At 41.9% G+C, this 12,458-nt stretch overlaps 1 protein-coding gene across 1 annotated transcript in view; it reads right to left on the bottom strand.

The window, feature by feature from the left end:
• Positions 1-12,458, bottom strand: part of dcc (DCC netrin 1 receptor) — a 240,103-nt gene that overhangs the window by 150,675 nt on the left and 76,970 nt on the right. The window contains exon 4 of the mRNA XM_062989210.1: positions 11,115-11,438. Coding sequence (XP_062845280.1) covers positions 11,115-11,438 — 324 coding nt within the window. The remainder of the gene's footprint in view (positions 1-11,114; positions 11,439-12,458) is intronic.

Here is a 12,458-nt window from a genome sequence, read left to right as displayed (position 1 = left end):
AAGTGAGTACACCCCTCACATTTCTGCAAATATTTCATTATATCTTTTCATGGAACAACACTATAGACATGAAACTTGGATTTAACTTAGAGTAGTCAGTGTACAGCTTGTATAGCAGTGTAGATTTACTGTCTTCTGAAAATAACTCAACACACAGCCATTAATGTCTAAATAGCTGCAACATAAGTGAGTACACCCCACAGTGAACATGTCCAAATTGTGCCCAAATGTGTCGTTGTTCCTCCCTGGTGTCATGTGTCAAGGTCCCAGGTGTAAATGGGGAGCAGGGCTGTTAAATTTGGTGTTTTGGGTACAATTCTCTCATACTGGCCACTGGATATTCAACATGGCACCTCATGGCAAAGAACTCTCTGAGGATGTGAGAAATAGAATTGTTGCTCTCCACAAAGATGGCCTGGGCTATAAGAAGATTGCTAACACCCTGAAACTGAGCTACAGCATGGTGGCCAAGGTCATACAGCGGTTTTCCAGGACAGGTTCCACTCGGAACAGGCTTCGCCAGGGTCGACCAAAGAAGTTGAGTCCACGTGTTCGGCGTCATATCCAGAGGTTGGCTTTAAAAAATAGACACATGAGTGCTGCCAGCATTGCTGCAGAGGTTGAAGACGTGGGAGGTCAGCCTGTCAGTGCTCAGACCATACGCCGCACACTGCATCAACTCGGTCTGCATGGTCGTCATCCCAGAAGGAAGCTGACGCACAAGAAAGCCCGCAAACAGTTTGCTGAAGACAAGCAGTCCAAGAACATGGATTACTGGAATGCCCTGTGGTCTGACGAGACCAAGATAAACTTGTTTGGCTCAGATGGTGTCCAGCATGTGTGGCGGCGCCCTGGTGAGAAGTACCAAGACAACTGTATCTTGCCTACAGTCAAGCATGGTGGTGGTAGCATCATGGTCTTGGGCTGCATGAGTGTTGCTGGCACTGGGGAGCTGCAGTTCATTGAGGGAAACATGAATTCCAACATGTACTGTGACATTCTGAAACAGAGCATGATCCCCTCCCTTCGAAAATTGGGCCTCATGGCAGTTTTCCAACAGGATAACGACCGCAAACACAACCTCCAAGATGACAACTGCCTTGCTGAGGAAGCTGAAGGTAAAGGTGATGGACTAAACCCAATTGAGCACCTGTGGCGCATCCTCAAGTGGAAGGTGGAGGAGTTCAAGGTGTCTAACATCCACCAGCTCCGTGATGTCATCATGGAGGAGTGGAAGAGGATTCCAGTAGCAACCTGTGCAGCTCTGGTGAATTCCATGCCCAGGAGGGTTAAAGCAGTGCTGGATAATAATGGTGGTCACACAAAATATTGACACTTTGGGCACAATTTGGACATGTTCACTGTGGGGTGTACTCACTTATGTTGCCAGCCATTTAGACATTAATGGCTGTGTGTTGAGTTATTTTCAGAAGACAGTAAATCTACACTGCTATACAAGTTGTACACTGACTACTCTAAGTTATATCCAAGTTTCATGTCTATAGTGTTGTCCCATGAAAAGATATAATGAAATATTTACAGAAATGTGAGGGGTGTACTCACTTTTGTGATACACTGTATATACAATAATATAATACAATATACGTATATAGAAAGAGAGAGAGAGAGAGAGATAGACCGATAGAAAGACAGATGGATAGATACACAGACAGACAGGCAAATAGACAGACAGATGCACTGATAGATGGATGGACAGACAGACAGACAGACAGACAGACAGACAGACAGACAGACAGGCAAATAGACAGACATATGCACAGATAGACGGATGGACAGACAGACAGACAGACAGATAGATAGATAGACAGACAGGCAGTCAGAAAGACAGACAGACAGACCGACAGACAAACGGATGGACGGACAGACAGATACAGTAGATAGGAAGATAGACAGACAGAAAGACAGACATACAGAAATACAGACAGACAGGCAGAAAGACAGATAGACAGACAGACAGACAGACAAACAGATGGACGCACAAACAGACAGATAGATAGGAAGACAGATAGACAGACAGATGGACAAAAAGACAGACAGATCGTCAGAAAGACAGATCGACAGACAGATAGATAGATAGATAGATAGATAGATAGATAGATAGATAGATAGATAGACAGATAGACAGATAGATAGATAGATAGATAGATAGATAGATAGATAGACAGATAGATAGATAGATAGATAGGTAGATAGGTAGATAGATAGATGATAGAGAGATAGATAGATAGATAGATAGATAGATAGATAGATAGATAGATAGATATAAGTTATTATTAATATTATAGACGGTGAATAATGCAGACTGAGCCACGGAGGAAGCTGCCTGGTTTAGATCAGATCTATTTATTCTCTGCACCGTTCAATCCAGGAAGAAAAACAACAGACCACAAATAATAGAATTGATTTCTTTATTATTTTTACGGCTTTTTCTAGGATTTGTGTTTCTCTGTGCAGTTTCCTCTGAGATCTCATTTCCTCACCACATAGAGGAAGCAGAAAAGAGACAAATATTACAGCATCACGACAGCAGACTGATTATGTACCGCAGTACGTGAGTTTCGCTCTGATTATTTTACTATTCTGACTGTGATGTGAAGTTTATTTAGTAAAATAGATCTTATTTAGGGCAGCACACTGTTGCAGCAGGTAGTGTTGGTGCAGCACAGCTCCAGAACTCTGAGGACCTGAATTCAAACCTCTTCTTCACATTTGCAGCATTTACCATTATGACTGAACAATTTGAGCAATTGAGGGTTAAGGGCCTTGCTCAAGGGCTCAGAGGCAGCAACCTGGCAGTGGTGGGGCTTGAACCAGCGACATTTTGATTACTAGTCCAGAACCTTAACCACTAGGCTACCACTTCCCTACAAGCGACTTTCAATTATGACTGAATAATGGTTTTTGGTCAACGTAAGTTGTTTTAAGAGTGCTTTATAAATAAAATTTACTTACTTACTTACTTACTTACAATCTGAGCAATTGAGTGTTAAGGGCCTTGCTCAAGGGCCCAACAGTGGCAACCTAGTAGTGGTGGGCTTGAACCGACAACCTTCTGATTACTAATCCAGAACCTTAACCGCTAGGCTACAACTGCCCTAAACAGCGATTTCAATTAAAACTAAATACAATTCAATCAGTTGAGGGTTAAGGACCTTGTTCGTGGGTCCAACAGTGGCAACTTGACTGTGTTGTGACTTGAACTGGCAACCTTCTGATTACTAAGCCACTACCTTAACCTCTGAGCTACCACTGCCCTCTTTTACATTTGTGGCATTTAGCAGACACATTAATCCAAAGTGACTTCCTATTATGACTGAACAATTTGAGCAACTAAGGGTTAAGGGCCTTGCTCAAGGGCCCAACTTGGCAATGGCGAGGCTAGAACCAGCAACCTTATGATTACTAGTGCAGTATCTTAACCGCTGCCCTTGTGGTTGCCCAGTGGCAACTTGGCAGTACTTAGAACTACTGATCCTGAGCTGCCACTGCCCCACTGATGCGGACTAATGTAAGTCCACAGCCACACAATCGCCACACACAAACATCGTTAAATGGTAAGCACTAATTCCAGTGGTATAAAGCACACCACTACTGGACTCAGTACCCAACTTCGCTTGTCCTAGTGGCTGAATGGAAGCAAATCCCTGCAGTCATGTCAGGACCTAACCCCACTGTCCCATAGATCAAATAGATTTAAAAAATACATTAAAAATAATAGAACAATGTACAAAGGCACTCAGGTAGCGCAGTGATGAGACCAGCCACCAATGCTGAGATCTTAAGCTCTTTAGTTTGAATCTCAGCTCTATATCAGCCGGACGGGCACCTACACAGACACCCGATTGGCTGTGTGTCTGTAGGGGGAGGGACAGAGAGCCTGCAACATGGATGGCTGGTCATGGAAGGCAGTAAGAAGCAATCGGATCAGACTGAAGTGGTTGATAAAATGGGGAATAATACTTTTTAATTTATGAGGCGGGTGTCAGGTATTAATTTTAGCCGCTCTACCTCCACAATTCCACATTTAATTTAATAACGAAGCCACATACTGCGTCCTCTACCTTCTAACATAGGAAAAGAATAAAAAAATCCTCCAAATCTCCACAAAGACCCAGTTTTAATGACCCCCACCTCTTTCAGCAGCGCTGCTTCCAGTTTGCTCATTTATTTCACGATTATGACGCCTTTGATTGTCACCACACGGGCTTTTACCCTCTTAATTATCATGAATTAATACAAATTGGCATCGATAGATTGTTATTATTAAACCGCCACAGAAACAGAAACGAATCCGTCTCCGCGTAACCCTTTAGCCCGCACGTGTTAATTAAGCGAGTTAGCAGTGGCGAAGGTGTTAGCCGCGATTCATTCGGCTCTGGAGCGCCCGCGGCGGCGGCGGCGCGTTCGGGAGACGTCTGGGGACCTTTTCATGACGGTAACCGGATTAAGCCGGCGATGAATGTGCTGGAGCGCCGGATGCGATGGGCTTGTAATCTGATTTGTCTGTTCTACGTTGCTCGGCTTTATTTCCGAGTGAGAAAACCTGTGCGTGGGTCCTTCTGACAAATTAGAAGCCTTCGAAAGGATTAGTGAGGCCTCCGACTGCCGGGGGGAGGTCAAGGGAAGACAAAAACACGCCGCTCCTGTAAAATAAAAGTTTGTACTGGGTGAAGGAGCCAATAATTAAATGAGTGTCTGTGTTTTTATTAAAATAACTCCAGTCATAATTAAAGTGCATGTTTAATAGTGTGGGTGGCACGGTGGCGCCTCACAGCAAGAAGGGACTGGGTTTGAATCCACGGCTGGAAGATCTGGGTCCTTTCTGTGTGGAGTTTGCATGTTCTCCCTGTGTCTGTATAGGTTTCTTTCAGGTCCACAGTCCAAAGACATACAGTCAGATTAATTTGACCAACTAAAACTGCCCCATTGTGTGTGTGTGTGTGTGTGCTCTGTGATGGACTAGAGACCTGTACATGTTGTTTAAAGACTTTCGCCCAGTGAAGCAGACCCACCACGACCCTGACCAGGACGATTCAGTGGATGAAAAAAGGAAATGGGTAGCACTGTCGCCTCACAGCAAGAAGGTCCAGGGTTCAATCCCCAAACGGGGCGGTCCGGGTCTTTTCTGTGTGGAGTTTGCATGTTCTCCCCGTGTCTGCGTGGGTTTCCTCCGGGAGCTCCGGTTTCCTCCCACAGTCCAAAAACAGTCATGCAGTCAAGTTAACTCGAGACAGAATTGCCCTATAGGTGAATGGGTGTGTGAATGTGTGTGTGTGCATGTGTGTCGGCCCTGCGATGGACTGGCGCACCGTCCAGGGTGTTACTGTGTGCCTTGCGCCCATTGAAAGCTGGGATAGGCTCCAGCAACAACCCCGCCACCCCCTTCCGCGACCCTGATTGGATAAGCGGATAAGACAGTGAGTGAGTGAGTGAGTGTTTCATGCTTTCATTCTGTAGTCAGGGTTGTAGGAGTTCAGGCTATAAAAAGGATCAAACAGTCCGTCATGTCTTCCACGGCTAAAATCTGGCAACCCTTGTCGTTTCGGTTCCACTGACACTGTAGAAGTTATGGGGCGCATTCATATGAGAAGCGGTAAAAACCGATTAAAGTTTGCCTTATTGAATTTTGGCCCAGTTTGCCGCTGACCTTTTCAAAGCTCCTCCAATGAGACAAACTGTTTGATATGATGCAGTAAAGGCGATTCAGGACGTACAAACAAAGCTCAACTTGAACAAAACTTAACGTGACTTATTGTGCTAAATCAAGGAGCAAAGAATCTCATTAGTGGAGAGAACTTATGAGCAGTAATAATGAAGAGAAGTTTAGTGCTCCTGTCTCCTTCTTTTACTACATTAAACCACGTCAAGCTTTATTTTTAGATTCTTTGGAAAAAGCTGATTATCACAATTTCTCAGCAGCTCGAGCTGTAACACAAGTTTAAAAGTGAAACAGTGAGGAAAATCCAGATAAACAGAGATACATGTGGGGCTTTCAGACTGGATCTGATGGTTACTTCACACAAACACAGATTCGTCTCATATTAACACTTTGACGACGTTTTACTGCACCGATCAAGCTGAACTCGGTTCTCTTAACGTTGCTTCAGTTTAAGGTCCAATAGCTCAGTGGTCAAGGCACTGGACTAATAATCAGAAGGTCACTGGTACAAGCCAAACCTTGCAAAATTACCACTGTTGGGCCCCTGAGCAAGGCCCTTAACTCTCAATTGCTCAAACTGTATTCAGTCCTAACTGTTAGGCATCTGCTAAATGTAAAAGTGTGGATTGTGAGGCGCGTCCACAGCTGCAGACTGAATAACCGATGGCAGGAGCTTCACAAACGCCTGTGTTATTTCTCTCCCTCACCGAGTTTGTTCAGAATATGAACTAATTCCCTGGAGGAGGTGAAATGATGTGCTGTGCTTCAGGGTACAAAGGCGAAGAGTTCAATGTAATGACCTTCCAGGTCCTGTGGCTTTGGGAGGTAAAAGACTTTGTGATTAAGCGATGACTCTCTGTGTGAAGCCTGTGAATACGTTCGTGATGAAACGTATATAGCCTGTCCTGATGATGCCCTCACCGCTGACTCACGGGCTGAAAAACTCCACGGAAACATGATGTGAAATATAAAAAGTGTTTACTGAACACGAACCCAAACTACAGTTCAAAATAATCTTATATTATTAGTACTGAAGTTCCAGAAAACAATTTAACTGAATCAAATCCTCTAATTTCTTGTTGGTGATTATGGTCGACTACAGCTGGGGACTTCTCTCTGCCCATATAACTAAAACTAGTTTGACTGCACCCATTAAAAACTACCTGAAATTAAGTGGTGGTGGCATTGTGGTGCAGTGATAAGGGCCTGCCAAAGAAGTACACCATACAGACAAAAGTATTTGAACACCTGAGCATGAGCTTGTTGGACGTTCCGTTTTAAAAACAAAAAGTATTATAATACACAACCTCTGTGTTTACATTTATGACATATAGCAGACAATTTAAGCAACTGAGGGCTAAGGGCTTGAACCAGCAACCTTCTGATTACCAGTCCAGTACCACTGAGCTACCACTGTGATCCTCTCAGTTAAAACAACAGCCACTCTTCTGAGAAGCTACTCACCAGACTTTTAGTATTACAAGGAGATGTAACTGGGTAATTGGATATGACTAAATTGACAGAAAATGACAGTAAATGATTAATAAAAAATAAAATAATAAAAATGTATAATAATAATAATACTACTAATAATAATAAATATAACAATAATAACAATAATATTAATAGTAAATAATAATAATAAATATACATATAATAATAGTCTAATAATAATAATAATGATTAATAATAATTATAATAGTAAAATAAAAAAATATTAGAAATAAGTATACAAATAATAACAATAATATTAATGCATAATAAAAAATAAAATAAATAAATACAAAATTATAATAATAATGATAAAAATAAATAAATATAAAAAAAATAACTAGCCGCTCAGGTGGCGCAGCGGTAAAAAGAAACGCGCTGCAACCAGGGCTGGATTCTGAGAAGCGTGGTATCGAATCCAGCCTTGCTTTACCGGTTCGAAGCTGAGTGGCTATATGAGCAACGATTGGCCGGTTGCTCATGTGGGGGGTGGGACAAAGAACCGGATGTGGGTCTCTCTCTGTCAGAATGCGATTGCGTTCTCTGCCGGCTGATTGGAGGCGCTTACACAGAGATGGGAGAGGGCCCCCTTAGGGTGTGTCTCTCCGCATGCAACGCTAGGCGGCGCCAAACTCGTCAATGTGTGGGTGGCAAAGATGCATCTGGCTGCTGCTCGTGTTTCGGAGGGGATACGGGTTAGCTTCAATCACCTCCGTCAGGGCAGGGTTTGGCATAGACAGAGAGGAAGCACGATGCTAATTGAACAATTGGATGCGCTAAAAGGGGAGAAAAAGGGGTAAAAAAAAAAAAAAAAAAAAAAAAAAAAATATAAATAAATATAAAAATAATAACAATAATATTAATAATAATGATACCGATAAAAATAACACATATAATAATATTAATAATAATAATAATAATAATATAAAAAAATACAAAGAATAGAAAAAAAAATAGTAATAATAAAGCAGCACATGTCCTGTATACTAGCTTATCATAATTGAAGTTTCATGAAAAGGTTTAAAATGTGCTCAGGTCTGAAAACCAAGAAGAAAAATACAATAAATAAATAAAGATTGGATTGTAAGTGCGTCACATGATTTAATATAACACTGCCTGCTGTTCCCGGCATTGCCACTCTCACGCTAGTGAGACAGAGCAGCAGGAGTCTGCATCACAGGTTTTCTAATTATCACACCTGTAACTAATCATGGGATTGTGTATTTAGGGTTTGATCAATGCAAACCATGATACTTGTTAGGGATTGGGTTGCCAGATCTTCAGTTTTCAGCTTATTAAAGAAAAAAGATGAATTAATCCTAGGCTGGCTTTCCTCTCCGGTGTGTTTTTTATTTAAGGATTAACCCAGGAAACTACCAGCTTGTGACCAAAAGTAAGTGGACACTTGACCATTAGCTTGTTGGACATCTCACTTCCTTTAATAATAACGGTATCCAGGGTTTAATTCATTACATGGATTAAAAATGTCAGGTGCTCAGAGCCAAGATGTCATCTGTGGAGCGCTGAGGCGGGTCAGGACCTTACAGGGTCGGCGCTCAGAGACCAGATGTAGCTTTGTTCTCGGACAGACAGCGAGTCTGCTCCATCTGTGAACTTAGCATGGGGAGGACAGGAGCCTATAACCAACTCCAGCGTGGGTCCCAGACTCACTGTCTCTCTGAAGACCCACCCGGTCTGATAGAAACGATCTCCAGCAGCACAGTGTTTACCACCAAATGCTGGTGTTCTTATGTAAATGCTACACAGTCTGACATTTACTCTTCACTAATATACCAGCGGCTCTCGGGTCCCAGAGCACAGCGCTGTAATTACTGAGTCCGGCGTGGGTCCAGCTTCAGGAACATGAGCACAGCGTGGGGGTGTCAAGGTCTGAGAACCAAAAGTATTGATGAAGGACTCAAACAATTCTTAAATAAAGGAGATTAATTAGCCCAGGCTGGCTTTCCTCTCTGGTGTAACGTTCATTAGAGGATTAAACTACCAGTTTCTTTTATTATACATGTAATTATCTTAGAAAATAAATGCCATCCTATAACAGATCCTCTATTTCTTATTAGGTGCAATTGGGGACTTAATGTGTTTCCCCTTCATTTTAATATGCAAATAATAATAAAAAATATATATTATTATTATTATTATTATTTTATTATTATTATTTTTTTATATTATTAGTATTATTTAATTATTAGTAGTATTCTTTTATTATTATTATATTATAATTATAATAATAATAATAATTATTATTATTATTATTATTATCATTTTTATTATGGTTATTATTATATTATATTATATTATTATTATTATTATTATTATTTAGCATTTTATTTTTATTATTATTATTATTATTATTATTATTATTATTTTATTTATAACTCCTCATATGAATAGAAAACCAAATTCTAGCCCTCTGACCATAATCCACTGTGAGTTTAAGGGGTTTCCAGGTCTTCAGTTTTCTGCTTATTTGTCCAAATTATTAAAGAAAAGAGATGGCTGTCCTCTCTGCTGTGCTGTTTATTCGATAATTAAACTGGGAAACTACCAGTTTGTGACCAAAAGTAAGTGGACACTTGACCATTAGCCTGTTGGACATCCCAGTTCTGTTTATTATTCATTTAAAAATCTTAGAACACATCAGTGATCTCGGTCACCAACATTTCATAGTGGTATCAATCATTGAGTCTGATTCTTCTTAATGAGGACAAAAAACAGTCAAACAGCAAAAACTAGTGCTGTTTGGGTCACTGTGTAAGGTTTGCATGGTCATTTAGGTTGGAAATACTCCACCATTGTGGCTCCATTAGCAAATTAGTAATGACCTAGCATTTTAGCTAAAGCTTATTTATGATTTTGGAATCGATTCCCAGAGCTTCATAAATACAGTTTATTACCTACAATTTACCTTGGGGGTGAAAAAAATCAGGTCTGACGTGTCCACAAAGCCTAAAACACATTGTCAAAATTAATAATTCATTCATTTATTATGTGTTTTATGGCTGATTTATCCTATTTATCCTATTTTTGGGGGGGGGGGGGGTTTGGGCTGGCACAAAAACACCCCAGTGCAAATACTTTAGGCCATAATGTTTATGAACCCCAAATGTAAACTTACTATTAGCTGCTAGTTTTTAGTTAAAAGACGGTGATAAAAGAAACAAACAAATAATAATTAACAAATAATATTTTGCACCAACAATGAATTGAATCGGGACGCGTCAGTAGCTCGTAGCATCAGTGTGTTTTGTGAATGTATTCTGCAGTGTTGCTCTTCTGCCCTATTAAAAGTTCCCCTGCAGTGTGAGGTTCAGATTCTGTCTTAGCATTCAGAAGCAGAAAGTTTAGTGAAGAGCTGTTAGTCATCATTAAATATCCCTTAAAAACAAGCTAATTTCTCCAGGGCTAATTAGGAACGCGTGTAAAATCACTGTCTAAAAATCTCAGCTAATTTAGCACTGCAGAGTTCAACTGAGGAGCAACTAACTACCCAGAGTTCAACTGAGGAGCAACTAACTACCAAACCAAGAAAGAAGAGCACTGCATCACGCCTTGTCATCAAAATAAGAGAACAGCACCATGCCTTGTAATCAAAACAACTCTACAGCACCACGTCCTGCCACCAAAAAATAAGAGAACAGCACCATGTCCTGTAACCAAGAAATAAAATAAGAGAACAGCACCACGCCTTATTATCAAAAAAGTAGTACAGCACCATGTCCTTCCACTAAGAAAAAAAGAACAGTACCATGCCTTGTCACCAAGAAAAAGAGAACAGCACCACGCCTTGTCACCAAAATAAGAGTACAGCACCACGCCCTGCTTTACAATTCTGCTCCTCAATACAAGCAAACCATGCTAAACTCTCAGCCCACACCTCCCAGCAAAACAACCGGATCCACACCATCCACAGAACCTTGCTTACCTGCGACTGTGACCTTGGCTGTGCGGCTGATGATGGCCCCCACGCCCTCCAGCGTGGCCAGGCACTGGTAGGCTCCTTCATCTGGTCTGTGGTGGCGCGAGTGCACCACGTTCTGTACCAGCAGTGAACCGTTGGCCAGCTGCTGTCGCCGCTCGTCCACCACTGAGCTCAACAGCACGCCGTCCTTCTTCCACGAGATGGATGGAAGGCCGTGGTCGGATCGCGCCTGGCAGTCCAGCTGTAACACGCCACCTCGTACCGTCACCGCGTCCTGGGGCTCCAACACGAAACGCAGCTCCACAAAACCACGGGGGCTCGGAGAACCTGAAGGGAATACAGAAGGGTGTCGGGTTATTCTCTGCTCTACAGGGGATTTACAGGACATAATATGCCTCCAAGTTTGCAGAAATAGTTTAGGGAAGGTCCTTTCCTGTTTCTGTGCACAAAGTAAGTTCTATAAAGATATGAAGAAAAGCTTAGTTTAAAGAAACTCTAGTGTCCAGCACAGAGCCCTGAACTCACACCACTAAACAGCTCTGGAATGAATTGGAACATCAACTGAGGCTCTCTTGAACAAGATCAGTGCCCAGCCATACAATGCTCGTTCGACTGAATGGGCACAAATTCCCACAGGCATACAGACATTGTGAGCAACTTTCTGACAAGATCGCATAGTGGTCACTCTGTTTTAATACCATTCGTTTTTGAAGTAGTATGTCCAGCAAGCTCCTTCTCAGGTGTCCGAATACTTTTGACCATACACTGTAGGTAGTTCTGCATTTGTATTCAGTTTTTGAAGTTGCTGTTCACCTCAGGCAATGACAAGCAGTTCAGATCAGTTCAGATCTGAGCTTTAAGGATATAGAATGTAGCTCAGGGCTAAACCAGTGATCAAACGCCGCTAATCGCCTACAAATGAACGCCGTCTGTCCATAAACATTCGGTTCTCCGGCGCAGTCAGAATACTGATGCACGGCAGCATGGCGATCACTACTGAATAAAGCGCAAGGGTGCATTTTCTACACCAGTTAGAGAACCTATAGGATGTAAATCGACCCTTTAGCACCACTGTTGTACCTTTAATGTAGTTTTGAAGTGTTTTCTTCTTGCAGTGTATCAATCACAACCCACAAGTAAGGTCAGTCTCATGCCAAAAGAACCTGGACACCACTTCTTATATTCACTTAAAGTGTTTAGCCACAGCCTGGAGTTGACAGAACCTGACAGGAGAACTGAATCTTTGGCTCCTGGTAGATCGTGGGCATAAGGTGGCATAAACAGAATGGGTAGCAGGTGGCACTTATTTACATGCAGAACCAACAAGATGTTTCTCCTGCATGAATG

The sequence above is a fragment of the Trichomycterus rosablanca genome, chromosome 26, assembly GCF_030014385.1.
Source record: "Trichomycterus rosablanca isolate fTriRos1 chromosome 26, fTriRos1.hap1, whole genome shotgun sequence".
In the NCBI taxonomy this organism is placed as follows: Eukaryota; Metazoa; Chordata; class Actinopteri; order Siluriformes; family Trichomycteridae; genus Trichomycterus; species Trichomycterus rosablanca.
Note: the sequence above shows the minus strand (reverse complement) of the source record. Positions and strands in the feature narration are given on the sequence as shown.